Source organism: Camelus ferus, chromosome 31 (assembly GCF_009834535.1).
Source record: "Camelus ferus isolate YT-003-E chromosome 31, BCGSAC_Cfer_1.0, whole genome shotgun sequence".
Taxonomy (NCBI): domain Eukaryota; kingdom Metazoa; phylum Chordata; class Mammalia; order Artiodactyla; family Camelidae; genus Camelus; species Camelus ferus.
The window spans coordinates 10554595-10568846 of NC_045726.1; the positions used below are offsets into that span (position 1 = coordinate 10554595).

General features: G+C 51.3%; 1 protein-coding gene across 9 annotated transcripts in view; it reads right to left on the reverse strand.

Moving 5' to 3' along the window:
* Window positions 1–9: 9 nt before the first annotated feature.
* PTK2B (protein tyrosine kinase 2 beta) overlaps window positions 10–14252 on the reverse strand; it is a 127791-nt gene continuing 113548 nt past the window's right edge. For 3 of the 9 annotated variants that reach the window (XM_032470970.1, XM_032470965.1, XM_032470968.1), the window contains 10 exons: window positions 13914–14022; window positions 12591–12656; window positions 11220–11345; window positions 6664–6810; window positions 5739–5774; window positions 5323–5353; window positions 3883–3929; window positions 3069–3206; window positions 2742–2822; window positions 10–1067 (listed from right to left, as the gene is read on the reverse strand). In XM_032470970.1, the coding sequence (XP_032326861.1) occupies window positions 852–1067; window positions 2742–2822; window positions 3069–3206; window positions 3883–3929; window positions 5323–5353; window positions 5739–5774; window positions 6664–6810; window positions 11220–11345; window positions 12591–12656; window positions 13914–14022 (997 nt within the window). In that variant the 3' untranslated portion in view covers window positions 10–851. Of the gene's footprint in view, window positions 1068–2741; window positions 2823–3068; window positions 3207–3882; window positions 3930–5322; window positions 5354–5738; window positions 5775–5799; window positions 6064–6416; window positions 6533–6663; window positions 6811–11219; window positions 11346–12590; window positions 12657–13913; window positions 14023–14252 lie in introns of those variants that run through there. The other 6 variants (XM_032470964.1, XM_032470966.1, XM_032470967.1 and 3 more) reach the window with 6 other exon arrangements.

Genomic DNA, 14252 nt, shown 5'->3' on the forward strand with positions numbered 1-14252 from the left:
AACCACAAAGCAAATGGTACAATTTTAATTCATCCACAAGTCAAATAGAAAGATGGTAGAATAGTGTACTGCACAAACACAGGAGAGGGAGGGAGGGAGTGGATGAGAAAAGGGGAGAGAAGAGGGGGAGGGAGTAAGAAAAGAGAAGGGAGGGGCCGAGGGAGGGAAGAAAGAGGAAAGGGGGTGAGGAGTGCGGATCGTGTCCAAGTCCCGTTTTGGCTTCATCTCTCCCCTCCTCCCTGCTTGGCATGTGGACAACACAGCCTCCCGGGCCCGGACTCCCAGTAGCTTGTCCCTGGACTGTCCCAGGTACCCCCTCAGGGGGACACACAGCTGTCAGTCCAGACCAAACTCACATTAAATAAATTCCAATATACACTGTACAAAGAAAGCCAGGTCCATCCCTCATCTCGCCAGCCACCCATCTCCCAAAAGAAAGCCCCTCAGGGCTCCTCTGTGCAAGGGGGTCCGGAGACATCTGTGGGCAGAAGAGGAAGGTGAAGAAACAGCTCAGTTCCCAAATCGGCCTGCCATGTCCGTGCGTAAAGCCCTTGTGGCAGCTGGGGACCCCAGCGTGACCCCATCAGGCTGGGCAGCAGTGGCGGGAGGGCCGCAGCCACGCTCCCTCTGGGCCCTCTTCGTCACCCCTGGTCCCCTCTGTCCAGCTTCAGCCTGAGCAGCACAGTCTGGGGGCAGGATGGGGAGAGGGGTCGTGCAAAGTGGCCAGGGAAGAAGGGCTCCCCTCAGCCTACCCCCTAAGAAGACCCAAGAGGCCGAAGGCAAGGGAGGGGCTGGGGCGGGGGGGACATGGCAGGCGGGGACAGAAACGTGGGCAGGCGGCGCAGCCCTCTTCACTCTGCCAGCGGGTGGGCCAGGTTGGCCAGAACCTTGGCCTGGTCCACGGCGTCCAGCAGGTTCTTGGCGTCCACGGCCAGCGTGTGGGAGGCTGTGAGCATCTGCCGTTTGCACTCCTCGCTCAGGGAGGTCACAGCGTTTTGCTGGGCCAGTCGCATCTTGTTGATGAGCTCCGCCAGGTCCTTGTTGAGCAGTTTCTGGGTCCCTTCAATCTGCAGGAAGAGCACAAGGGAGAGGCTAGGAGCCTGAGGGATGGCAGAGTCCAGGCCAGGAGGATGGGGAAGCCCACCTTGGCGCTAGCCAAGGAAGTTGGACTTGGGGGGGCAGGTATGACCCAGGCCTCGGCTGAGTCCAAAGCCCTCTGCGGGCTGGAGCTAGGACAGACACTGGTCCAGCGCACCCTGGTCCAGCTCCATGGACCCTCCTTTCATCACAACATACCCCGGTCCTGGCCCAAGATGGAGTGAATGGTCAGGGGTCAAGTGTATTCATGTATTTGTCAGCTGTCTACCATCAAATGAAGAGATCAGGGGCTGTGGTCTGAGCTGTCCAGTGTCATGTACCTTCATATCCCCAGTGCCTCGCGCATATACTTGGCGCTCAAGAGATATTTATCAAGTGAAATGAATGCCTGGGTCATCAGGCCGAAGTGGGGCGCTCTCAAGCCAGACAGGACAGCCGGGGCTTGGGCTCCTCCGGGCTGCTGCTGCCACCCAGAGGGAGACTGGGAAATGCCCAGACCCTCCTGATCTGTCCTGCCTGGAGTGGCCACAGATAGTGGGTACAGTGGTGGGATGCGGTGGTCACCTGTGTGACACTGCTGACCACTGAGAGTTAGTGGGTCAAGCTACAGCCTGGCAGGGGCTGTGGGGTCCTGCTGGGGCTGAAGGCTGGTTTCCAGGTGGAAAACCTACAGATGTTCTGAGGCATGGCCTCAGCTTCGAATTCTGCAGGAACAAAACACCACAAACGCAGTGGCTTAAAGCAGCACAGATTTATTCTTTAACAGTTCTGGAGGCTGGAAGTCTGGAATGGGGCCCATGGGGCAAGGCGATGGCTGGGCTGTGTGCCTCCCATGGGATCTAGGGGACAACCCATCCCCTGTCTTTTCCGGCTTCTAAAGGCTGCTGCCTTCCTCGGCTTGTGCATCCTTCCAGCAACGGCATCATTCCAACCTCTGCTTCCATCACCACATCTCCTTCTCTGACTCGTGAAAGACCTTGCCTCTGCCCCTCTCCTCCAGGGACTCTTAAGACTACATTGGACCCACCTGGATAATCTCAAGATCCTTAACTTAAACACATTTGCAAAGCCCCTGTTTGCCACGTCAGGTGGCAGAGCCACAGGCCCTGAGGATTAGGACGCAGACGTCTTTGGTGGCGGGGGGCGAGGGGAGGAGGCATTATTCTGCCGACCACGGGCACCATCTCAAGCCAGAGCGCTAAGGCTCCCTTTTGGCTTTCAGTGATTGTTTCTATTTGAATAAAGAAAATCAGACCACACGATCAATCGGAGAAGCAGCCGCTATTTCCGTGACACGCTCCCCTTGACCTTAGTCTGGTGGGTCACTGGATAAAGGCTCACAAGAGGCGGAAAGGGAAGGGTGTGTCCTCCTGCGCATGGCCTCAAGCAGTGAGAAGTCACTGCAACTAATCTGAGACTTAAACTAAGAAATTCGCCCTAGAAAGCCAGCGGGGTCGCTGGGTGCCAGCTCCGTCCCCATGTGGCACCTATTCAGGTATGCGGGCAAGGGCCACCTGCTGAAGCCTCAGCTGCAGAGATGAGGCTGCCAGGTGGCCCTCCTGAGTCTCCTGTGTGACACACAGCTGGGGCAGGTGAAGGGGGGATGTGACAGCTGATGGCACCGACTGGACGAGGACACTCACCTCTGTCCGTGAAGACGAAGGCAAGGAGGGCAGGAGGTCATCCACGCTCCCGATCAGCTTCCGCAGGGTCAGGCCCACGTTCTGGGAGAGAAAGGGGCAGGGTGACTGCCACCCTTTGCTTTCTGAGAAAGCCGCATCTCCCTCGGGAAGAGCCCTTCTGGGAGGGTACCTGCCTCCTGAGGCTACCTGGGACTAAATTCCCTGTGGTCACCTTGCTGTAAGAGGGTCTTCCCTGGAAAGGCACCTGCTGGCCCCTCCCCATTCCTCCTCTGGGGCTGGGCTGGGCAGCCTCCGCCTCCCCGTCTGCGGCTCCATCCCACCTCTCACCTTCACCACCACCACGTAGCCCTCAGGAGGCAGCTGGCAAAGCTCGTTCTTGAGGTCGAGCACGGCCCGGACCAGCTCCATGACGTTGAGGTACACCAGGTCGTCAGTTCGGTCCAGATTGGCTGTGGGCTGGATGGACTGTGGGGGAGAGGAGAAGAGCAGCAGATGCCGGAGGGCAGGGTGGCCAGTCAGGCGGTCACTACCATTCTTTCCTGGGCAGGCATTCCCGGTGCCAACTCAGCCACCAGCCCAATTTGCAAAAGCTCTTCTCCGAAATAGTGCCTTGTCCTAGAGGTGTGTCCCTCCCTTCCATTTCAAGGCCAGTGGTTCTCACATTAGAGTCTGCCTGAGAGTCTTACAAAAATACTGGTGGCCGAACCATCACCTAGGCATGGGGGCCAGGTGGTTTCAAAGCTCCTCAGCTGATTCTAAGGGGCAGCCAAGGCTGAGACCCACATCCCAGAGTGAGGAAAACCATCGCCATGCCAGCTACCATAAGAACGATGTGGGGGCACAGAGCCCAGGGGCAGCTGGAGAGTCCACACCTCCTGCACCTAGGGCTGGACCAGTGAGCTTTCCTCTAGGTCAGGCCGGGGTGGAACAGGAGACAGGAGACTGGTCTTCTCCTTGCTTTTTTATGAATTAGCTGTGTGGCCTTAGATCAGGCACTTCCCCTCTCTGGGCCTCAGCTATATGACAAGGACACGGGATTGGATTATTTCTGAGGACCTCTGAAGTCTTCACAGTCCAGGCCTCCAGTCTTGTGGGGCCCTGATTCAAGTCCATTACCAGCTTCGGCAGGGCCAATACGTACCTGGGCGCCCAGCCGCGGCGGCTTCTGTGGGGGGCCTGTGAACTCCGCTGCAACGGGGAGGGACAGTCAGTGGGGGATACTCTCAGCACCCCGACCCCTCCCCTCGTACCTGCTGGTAACCAAGCCAAGCCTCTCTCCACTACTACCATGAGGAAATTAAACCTGAATTCCCGGAAGATGGCAGGAAAATCACCTCTGGTCCCCCTGGTCCTCTGTAGTCAGGGACAAGTACTGTCCATTTCACAGACAGAAAAAGCCAAAGTCACAGCAGAGACAAAGTGATGGTAGATGTTCCAGCCTCTGGGCTGCTGCACATGGGGCCCTGACCTTGACAGTCAGGAGGGAGAACCCCGCTCTGCAGGCAGCAGGTGGCCTGGAGCCCCACTCTGGTGCAGCAGCAGCTGATGCGGTAGATTTGAGGCTTCCCTATTGTCCGCTTTGACTGTTTGGGGGTCAAGGAAGTGAAACGGCAGAACCACGCTATTGATAAGCAAAGACACACACAAGCCCTGTGGAGCTGCTGGACGCGTGAGCCCAAAGTCGAAGTGAGAGACCTGCTTCTACTCTCCTTCGGCCACCAGGGAGCTGCGTGACCAGGGGAGCTCACTGCACTCTCTGGGCCTTAATTTTCATCTGTCAAATAGGAGGGTTCACTCAGAAAGAACCCTGGAGGAGCCAGGCTGCCTGAGCTCAAATCCGAGCTCTGCTAATGACTAGCCTTGTGACTTTGGGTAAGTTACTTAACCTTTCTGTGCTGGTTCCTTGTCCTTTGTAAAATGGGCATCATAGTAAATTGTACTTCTCATAGGACTGCTGTGGGATTAAACGAGTTGATATTTTTAAGCAACTTGGGCTGGTGCTTGGCTGATGTCAAGTTTTCTGTGACTCTTGTCATTGTCATTGGTTACTGCCAACGTCATCATCACCATCACCGTTCTCGTCAGCCCTACACCTCTAGGACAATGAGGAGGAGCTGGCTCCCTGCTAGCTCCTCCCCCCCTTGCCTCAGCAGAGGCTACAGGAAAGACCCTGTGGGCTCAACGGGCCCCGCCCTCTTTCTCTCTTCCATCCCTGGGGACTGGAAGGAGGAGCAGTAACTGGGAGAGGTGAGCGGAGTGACTTTATTTGCCTCTGCAAAGAGCCACCAACAGAGGCAGGAAGAATCACCAGCTCCTCCAAATAAATGCAAGAAGGAGGTACACTGAAAAGGGGTCTGAGAGAGGTGGGATCTGGCGCCAGGCAGGGAGAGCAGGGGCCGCAGCCCAAGTGGAGGGGTAGATATCAACTCCCCAAAGGTGCTGCTCTGCACACTCTGGACTCAAACTGGGCAGATGTTTCTACAAATTGCAAGCACACTCCACTGCTCTCTGCAGCGGGCAAGGATGGCGGCAGCACGCAAGATGTCAAGCGGAAACTCCCGCCAAGAGGAAGGATGCTCACACTTACTGTAGCCCGCCTCCTTCTCCGGGGTCTGGAAGGAAGGAAAGAGGACACGTCGCTGATACGACTCTGGGACGCTGGGGACCCCCCCACTTGCCCCCTTGCCCTGTTCCTCACCCCCTCAAGTATCCATTTAGGGGTTTAGAGATCATAGCTGCAGGGGGGCCTGGGGGCGGGAACCCTCCTTTCTCAGAGGCTAAGGGCCCAGCAGCAGAGGGAGGTGGCACTCAGGATGTAGACCTAATGTGAGCTCCAGAAAGGGGCCTCCCGGAAATCAGAGTGAAGGGGAAAAGATGTGCTCCCAAGGTGAGAGGCAGAAAGGAAGAGATGGGCGGGCCTGGAGCTGGGGTTCCACTGACCACCAGTGCCCCAGCCCCAGGCCTTCACTCTAAGGCAGAGGCCTCCTGGTGACTTACCAGCGGAGACTTATCATTCATGTAAACCATAGGGTCCTGCAGAGGAAGAAACCAAAGCAAAGGACTTAAGATTCTAGAATTAAAACCCCCAAGGATGCATGGTGAGGATTCACTCTAGTCAGCTGGGGAAGCAAAAGGGGACACAAAGTGACAAATGGTGTGGCCATCTCTCCCATGCAAGCAAGTGTGGACAAAAAATGTCACCTGCTGTATCAGTAAACAAAGGATGTTGCGGCCATCAAGCCAGCAACCACTGCAGCCAGCCCCAACTGGGCACCTTGAGAGGATTCAGGATGGAGAAGAGCAGGAGACCGGTCCTGGATAGCTGGGGTGCAGACCAAAGGAATGATCTCAGTGAGCCCAGACTCTAGCATCTTCCCATACACAGAGATTTACAAATGTTAGCCACTATAGATAAAAACAGATTTTGAAAAAAGTTTCTTCTGTGTAGCACAGGGAACTCTGTTCAATATCTTGTAATAACCTTTAATGAAAAAGAATATGAAAACGAATATGTATGTATATGCATGACAGGGGCATTGTGCTGTACACCAGAAACTGACACAGTGTAACTGATTGTACTTCAAAAAAGAAAAAAAAAAGAAAAGCGCTAAATTCATTAACTTGAGATGTCTAGTTTTCTTTAAATTAACAGTGATCTTTCTATGTTCCAACTACCTGCTTTCTGTTGCAAAACTCCTATAGATCCTGGCTCCCCCTTGACTTCTTTGGAACAGTCCCTCAGAGTGATCTGGGAGGCTGCTGTCTTCTGGGGTTAAGTCCTCAGTTTTGTCCTCAAAATAAAACATAATTCTCAACTTCTAGGTTGTGCATTTTTTTCAGTCCACACGCAGTTATCAAAATGTGCCCAGCAGCGCCGCAGGGAATGGTGACCCTTCCCACCCAGGGCTCAGTGGCCGCTCACCAAGGATTTCTCCTCCTGCCTCAGCCACTGGTAATCTTCCACCATCTGCTTCTGCTGCTTGTCCAGGATCTGCCGCATCTTGACCCTCTCGGCCTCCCACAGCTGCTGGGCCTCCTCTCGGCTGCTGGGTCGGATGAAGTCCTCCTCCTGAGAGGACAGTGGGGAGACAGGGGAGGACACAGTGAGCCCAGCCCCCACACCCAGGAGGGAACACCCTCTGAAGTGCTTTGCGGGAGCCACAAGTCTTGGCCTCACCAGCTGCTTTTTCCTTGTAAAGTTGCTCTGAAATCTGCAGCCATCGAGGCAGTTATCACTGGGTTCGTCAGCCGCAAGCACATGCCTGTGGGTCAGTGAAACTCCACACCCAAGGGCACGTAGTTTAACATGCATTGTATGCAAATGAATCACGTGATCTGTGACTACCGTTTTATTTTCAGATTACTGTCCTAATATTATTTTCTCAGTCGGCATTTGTTATGGTTGCTGTCACTTAGTAAGTTCAGAAACGCAAAGCCAGCCCCCTGGGAAGCCTTGGGCGCTAGACCTAAGACGGTGGTGGCAGGTCTGCAAGCTTTGAGGGGCAGATGTGGGCAGGACCCCAAAGCTGTCCTTGGCGGCGCAGAGCCTGAGATAGGGAGCAACAGTATACACCCGTCTGATCGTGCCTGCTTAGTAAAACAAGTTACTCTTGATTAAGAAAGTAGCTTGGGTGGTTTCACCAAAGGTTAAAAGAAATGCATGAGCTAAGAGATAAAGAGAAGAACGAAATTTACAGAAATAGGGATCTATCGGTACACAATAAATGCTTCGTCTCCCAGCCTTATTAATCTAACCCTGTTTTAACTCATTTGTGGGGCTTTGGACCTATTCCCAGTTTCACCTGCTATTTTTTAAACAGAAGGTGCTGCATTTCTTCCTTAGTACTTCTCTTCCCCCAGTCATCCCCAGGAATGCATTTACGTAATTATCTGCTCAGTCTCTTTAAACTGGTTTGCTTTTTTCCTGTGGCCCACGATCACCTAGGTCTCCTGGACGTATGTGTATTACTGGCATGTTTTCCATTGCATAAAGCCTGGGGTGGACTTTGCTGGGGGCAGGTGACCTTACTATGACATCCAAGTCAGCAATCCGTCCAGATCCTTCCTTTAGAACTCGCCAGTGTGCGTACAGGTCACGTGAGTAAAATGCTAAAAATTATTTTCAATCTACTTTAGCAAGACATAATCTCTGCCAAGCCTCTAAAAAAGATGATCCTCATTAAAATCCCTAAAACACACTTGACTATAACAACACAGTTTAAATGTAGTTACACTGGTGTGTTATTCCTTGGTTCTTTCCATTTCTACTACTGCTTTCAATTTCTAACAAAATGTCTCCTCATAAGTTTGATTTCTTGCTGAAATATTCCTTGCTCGTTACTCTATTCAACAACTATTTTTTAAGCTGCAGCTACGTGGCAGGCATCGGGGTGGGCGCTGAGAGGGCAGTGATGGTTATGTACGCAATGTCCCTGTTTTCATGGGGGCTAAGTAAACAACAGTAGGCTGGGGTTTCTCAACTGCAGAACTAACATTTTGGGCCAGATAATTCATTATTGGGGAAAGATTTCCCGTACGTTGTAGGATGCTTACAGCAACTCCACCCACTCGATGCCTATAGCACCACCTCAGCTGTAACAAAAATGTCTCCAGACGTCACCAAATGTTCCCTCGGAGTTGAGAACCACTAGTTAGATTTTATTTTAAGAAAACAGATTTCAGAATGTTAGAGTATTTTATAATCATAGAATTGTTTTAAAAAAATAAGATTTACTTCACAGAGGTTGATGCCCCCCAAATGAGGAATTTTAAAGCTGTAAATATCTCCAGTTAAATGCCAACACCTTCCAACATAATGGTACAGGCTATTGACAAATAGTGACAAATAGGAACTAAGTGTCAAACATTCTGAATATAGAGCTAGGAATCACCAGGGAGAAGAAAAATGCCTGGACTAAGGAAGGCTTAGAGCAGATACTGGCAGGAGTTGTGGGGCTCAGGAAAACACTAGGTAGTTCTGTAAGTGCTGGAAGAAGAATCTCACCACTCAAATGTCTAGTATGCCCCAGGGCTGATCGCCATCTTACCAAGTATTTTAACATGTATTGGAAGATGTGTTTCTATATCTTCCAATTTTACAATAAAACTCAAGGAACAAATGAGATGTTAAAAACTGGATCTCGTTAGGGCTACTTGTCTGAAATGTAGCTCCAGTATTCTTATCAGGAAATGAATACTTACACGGCTGGTCACTTTTAAGAGGAATCAGGTCCTTGTGGTGTTTTAAAACAATTCTTGGGGGCAGGGGGTATAGCTCTGTGGTAGAGTGTTTGCTTAGCATGCATGAGGTCCTGGGTTCAATCCCCAGTACCTCCATCAAAATAAATATATATATATGTTAAAAAAAAGTTATTGTTAGCTGTGACAGCTTCCATAAACTGGCTATACCCCATCCTTCCAGTCTTATTTCTGCCTCCACATGCACCCTTCCTCATTCTAGACAAACAGCTCCCGCACTTGTCTTGTGGTTTCCCATCACTCAATCTTGGCCCCTACTGATGCCTCTGCCTCTTTTATCCCCTGCATCCCAGTTTCTTCCTGTCCTAATCTTCCCCATCCTTTGAGGACCAGCTGCAAAAAAGGAAAAGCTGGAAGGAGCTGATTTTTCCCTCTGAACTCCCACTGCACTTTTTCTGTACCTCTGTGTGCCTCTCAGAGCTTTCAGGCTTGCATTACAGGTAAGCGCACACCTGCCCTGTTCCTCTGGCCAATGGTAAGCTCACTAAAAGCAGTTCTCCCTTCAGCACCGAGGACAGCACCCCAAATTGTCCCTTAAAGGGGATACTGTTCATTGCATTTTACTATTCTTTTAAATCTCATTTGTGAGGTCTTCAGAGGGAGATTTCTGCCATGCTGACTCTGGTGTGGAATCCCACAGATTCTCATATGAGTCAGGCAATAGAGTTAGTCAGCTTGAAAAATTCTTTTTGTGGGAGAACCATCTCTGATTTTTCTTAAATGCTTTACAGGGTGCCTATTATACCTTTTCAGCATTCTACCTGGAAGAGGCTTTCTCAATGTTTCTAATGTATACCGTAAAATGGAGTTTATTTTTTTAACTTTTTTTTTTTTTTTTTTTGCTTATTTTAAGAAATGCTCATTATGTTCTTTTAGGCAGACTTTCCCTTCGGCAAATACTTCTAAACCTCTGACACAAAAGGTCTTTTTATTCCTGCTGCACAGTCTGTCTTTGTGGAACTGAACAAAGTCCTTACGGTGAAGCAAGGATTAGACAAAGGCAGTACCGCCCCTCAAACATGTGAAATACCTTCTTTCTGAAAGGACGCATTTTAAAGGCAAACTCACTAAAACTCAATTAATCATGAACAAAGAGTCAAGGGCAGGGAAGTGGAGGAACTGAACCCCGCCTAAATGATAGTGCATGCTTAAAAAATGTAGTTTCATTATTATTAAGTATATACTAAGATATACATTGGTTACATTAATGTAAAAGGGGAAAAATGAGCTAGGTCAGGGGAAAACGTATTCCACGAGAGATCTCACTGCCAAGAATTCTAAGTTATCTTAGTCATTTCAAAATTTTACTAAATTAAGAATAACAGCATAGACTATATCAACATACTTTCCTACATTTTGTAAATCTATAATCGAAATGTAGTTTTCCCCCAATTTTTTGAGACCTGTATCCTGAGCCCAGAATATCATGAGTGGATACAGAGTTAGAGCCACAATAATAAGGGTTTTAGTCTGTTCTGTCACTTATCAAGACTCAGTAAAATATACCAAGTGTTCATGGCAATGACTGCAGGGGCTCTCCGAATTGGAGGAGATGGTGGGTGGTGGCAAGTGACAAGTGACAAGCACAGGTGCTTTTTTTTTTTTTTTTTAACATAATTTGACAATTAGAAGCTAGTTCAAGAAATATTCAGTGCCTCATTGTGGACAGTTGGCAACAAAGAGGGGCCTGGGGAGGGTGTGGCTTCGCCCCACACTAGCCTCCCAGCTCCTCCCAGTGCAGCGGCAACTTTCACAAAGCAGCAGGAGTGGCGGCCACGAGGAAGCCCTTCCTTGAACTGAGGAGAGACTGAGCAACCGCGACAACCAGGCAGGGAGGGCAGAGCGGGGCAGAACTCCAGGACCTTTCATTTTCTGGCCTCATCGGGCTTGGCTGCCCTCTGCTCATGAGATGCCACGCTTCCACCAGGGCTGAGGAAAAGGGGGGAGCGTTTTACATCATTTGCTGCAGCATTAGCGTAGGGATGGAGCGAGTCTGGGTCCAGCTGATGTCCTCAAGAGCAGAGCCTGGCCCTGCCCCCCAGCCTCTGATGTGTTTGCAAAGGAGAGGGAGTCACAGAGCCCCGAGGTGGCCTGACTGGTGACTAGAGGTATGGAGGGCACCTCCTGGGCCTGAGGATGTGGGGCTCCTGGTGTCCCCAGCACCTCCCTCCAGAAGCCTCCTTGGTCCTGGCTGGGACCCAGCATGCAAAGCCCTCTTACCCGCATGCTGTGGCGCTTGAAGACATTGTGCCGGTGGAGAGGTGGGGTGTGCAGCGAGTTTACGGGAGATGGATACTCCATAGGGCTGGTGAGCGTAGGTGAGCTGGCACACAGACCCTCAGGGACCTATTCAGGAGAAGCAAAGAAGCACCAGGCACAGGGACAAGGCAAGAAGGTGAACGATTAGCTGCTACAAACATGAGCACAAAGAAACAATACACGAGCACCATGGGAGAAACAGGACTTGCTCTCCAGGAGCTGACAAAAGACAAAGTGTGGGCATTTCACTGGCCCCGTTTGGGAGACATGGCGGAGCGATCGACATACACGGCTCTTGGCTAGACGTCAGCACAGACACTGTGGCCTTTTTCATCTAACAGCCCTTCCATGATGCTGTGCAGACGATGGGTCTATGCACATTACTGACCTACTAAGGACATGTCTCCTCCCTCAGGACTCTTCAGAAGAGAGTTGTATTTCAAAATCATGTTACAAACTGACAGATGTGATCAACCCATAGGTTATGTGGGTTTAAAAAAACCCCCAGTATTTTAAACATCACAAAAGAGTATGTTTCTTTTTCGGGACATTGCTTCTATCTTCTGCATCAAGGTTTCTTTTTTTTTCACATGAAGAGGGTTTATCTGTTCCTGGTTAGGCTTGTTCTGGCCCTGGAGCATTTTCTTGATAAATATAATGGCCATGGGACAGAAATAAAGGAGCACCAAATAAACAGATATTGTTTCTAAGATTGAGCAGGGACTCTGAGCTGAGGGAGGTAAGGGAAGAAAAGAGGGGGTCCGAGCTCCTTATGACTGAGATGCAACAGAGAGACACAGCACAGAGATCCTCTAAGACAGGGACCTATAGCCGGGGAAGGTCCCATGGTTGGTAATGATGGAGGTGGGGGAAGCTCAGGTAGAGCCCGGCTCTCTCTCCACTGGCCACCCAGGTACCAGCCAGGGATTCTGTAGGGAACCCCAGGGAGCAACTCCAATCTCTAGGGAACATCAACTGTCCCCAACTGCCTGGGATCCCTTTTCAGAAGGCTCTGCTCAGGGGAGGGGGCCAAGGAGGCTCTGGGGATGAGAGGTCACTGTAGACAGGCACATGGAGCAGCAAACACTGCGGACAGGTGTGTAAGGCACGTCTTAGCTGAGGACAACCTGGTAGCATTGCAATTTGATTCTTTTGATTTCTGGGCATTCTGAGTTTGAATTCTTTCCTGGGTACCAAAGAAGAGCCAATGCATCCACCTCCATCACCCAAGCAGGTGACTGCTGCTCCTCAAAGACACGAGAATGGAATTTCAAGTTGGAACGAGATGAGAACTGGCCCTGAACCTTCCCAGCCCTCTGGTTACATGTTTACCTGGAACTGCAGCTTGGGTGCCAGAAGGTTGGTTTGTGGAGGGGGTCTGTACTTTGGTCGGCTGGGCTGGAGACAGAACACAGAGATGAGTCAGTCCCTGTCTCTCTCCTTGAGTGAGCATAGCTCACCAAGGAGAATATCGGGTAGGAGACGCGTCAGGCTTATTCAGGATGAAGAAGATGAGGGACAAAGTTATCATTAACTCCATCTGCATCCACTTACTGAGCACCCATTACTGCCAAGTGAGAGGAAGGTACCTAGCCTCTCTGCCCTTCTGGGGGCCATGGCTAATTGGGGGGGGGGTGTTACTGATCTCTGCATGTGCAGCCTCGCTGGATATGGGAGCACCTGCCAAGTCAGCAGTCAAGAGCCACGGACATCCAGACGGAGGTCATGGAAGGCTTAGGGACTCATGGCAGCTTCATGGAGGAGATGAAAACTGAGCTGGGCCCTGACTGAGGGAAGGTGAAAGGCACTGCAGGCAAGGACGACAGTGAAAAAAGCCCCAGACTGACGGGGCTGCTATGGACTGGACGCCTGTGCCCTTCCTCAAATTCATATGTTGAAATCTTAACCCCAAGTATGACGGTATTTGGAGGTGGGGCCTTGGGGAAATAGTAAGGGTTAGATGAGGTAACAAGGGTGGGGCCCCTGTGATAGGATTAGAGTCCTTAAAATGATAATAATAATAATAATAGACACCAGAGCTCTCACCCTCCCCAAGGTGTAAGGACATGTGAGAAGGTGGCCATCTTCAGGCCAGGAAGAGAGTCCTCACCAGACACTGAGTTTGCCAGCACCTTGACCTTGAACTGCTCTGTCTCCACACTGTTGTTGAAGCCACCTGGTCTGCGGTGCCTTACACGGCAGCCCAAGCTGACTGTACAGGCGTGGTCCCTCGTAACCCACCCACCTAATAGCGGGGCAGAGGGGCAGTGATGTCATGAAGGGCATCGATACAGAGGCTGGACCTAAGGGACCTAAGAATGCCCCCTACTGTGTGCCCCCAGGGGGGTCTAATATGGCTCTAAAAACACCAAAAAGAAAAGTGCTTCAGCCTCCGGCAGGAAATATGCCCAAGTGATTCCCTGCTCCAGCAGACCCACAGGGTGTCGGCTGTCTTGCTGTCTCAGATTCCATCTGCTGATGTGCTGGGGGCTGGGTTCAGTGCTGATGGATGGTTGGGTTGAGGGGCTGAGAGGACCGCAGGGCGCGTCCTACCTGTCTTGTGAGAGGAGTTACCTAGTCAGGCCTGGAATGGGCCAGACAGGGACCCAGCTCTGCTGTGATTCACGGGACCGAAGAGGCCAGGGCTGGGCTCACCTTGGGTGGGGGTTCCTGGAAGGCTGCGGGCTCCAAGATTTTGGGAGGTCGGTAGCGAGCGTTCCTCTCTTGCTCTATAGCGATGTCCTTTTCCATCTGATAAATGTCACTGCCCAGGAGTCAGGTCAGATAAGGAGAGAGAAACAAAGTCAGAACGCTGCCAGGGGCTCCTGCCTTCATGCCACCGAAGCCCAGATCCCATTTCTGTGTCCCCTGCACAGGGCAGTGGGGAGCGCCCGCTGAGACAGGCTGGAATACAGACCCATGGCCGCCCCCGCCCCAAGGCTGAGAGGATCACAGGAACGGATCTAGGGCGGGAAAAAGTGCGTGGAGAACCAG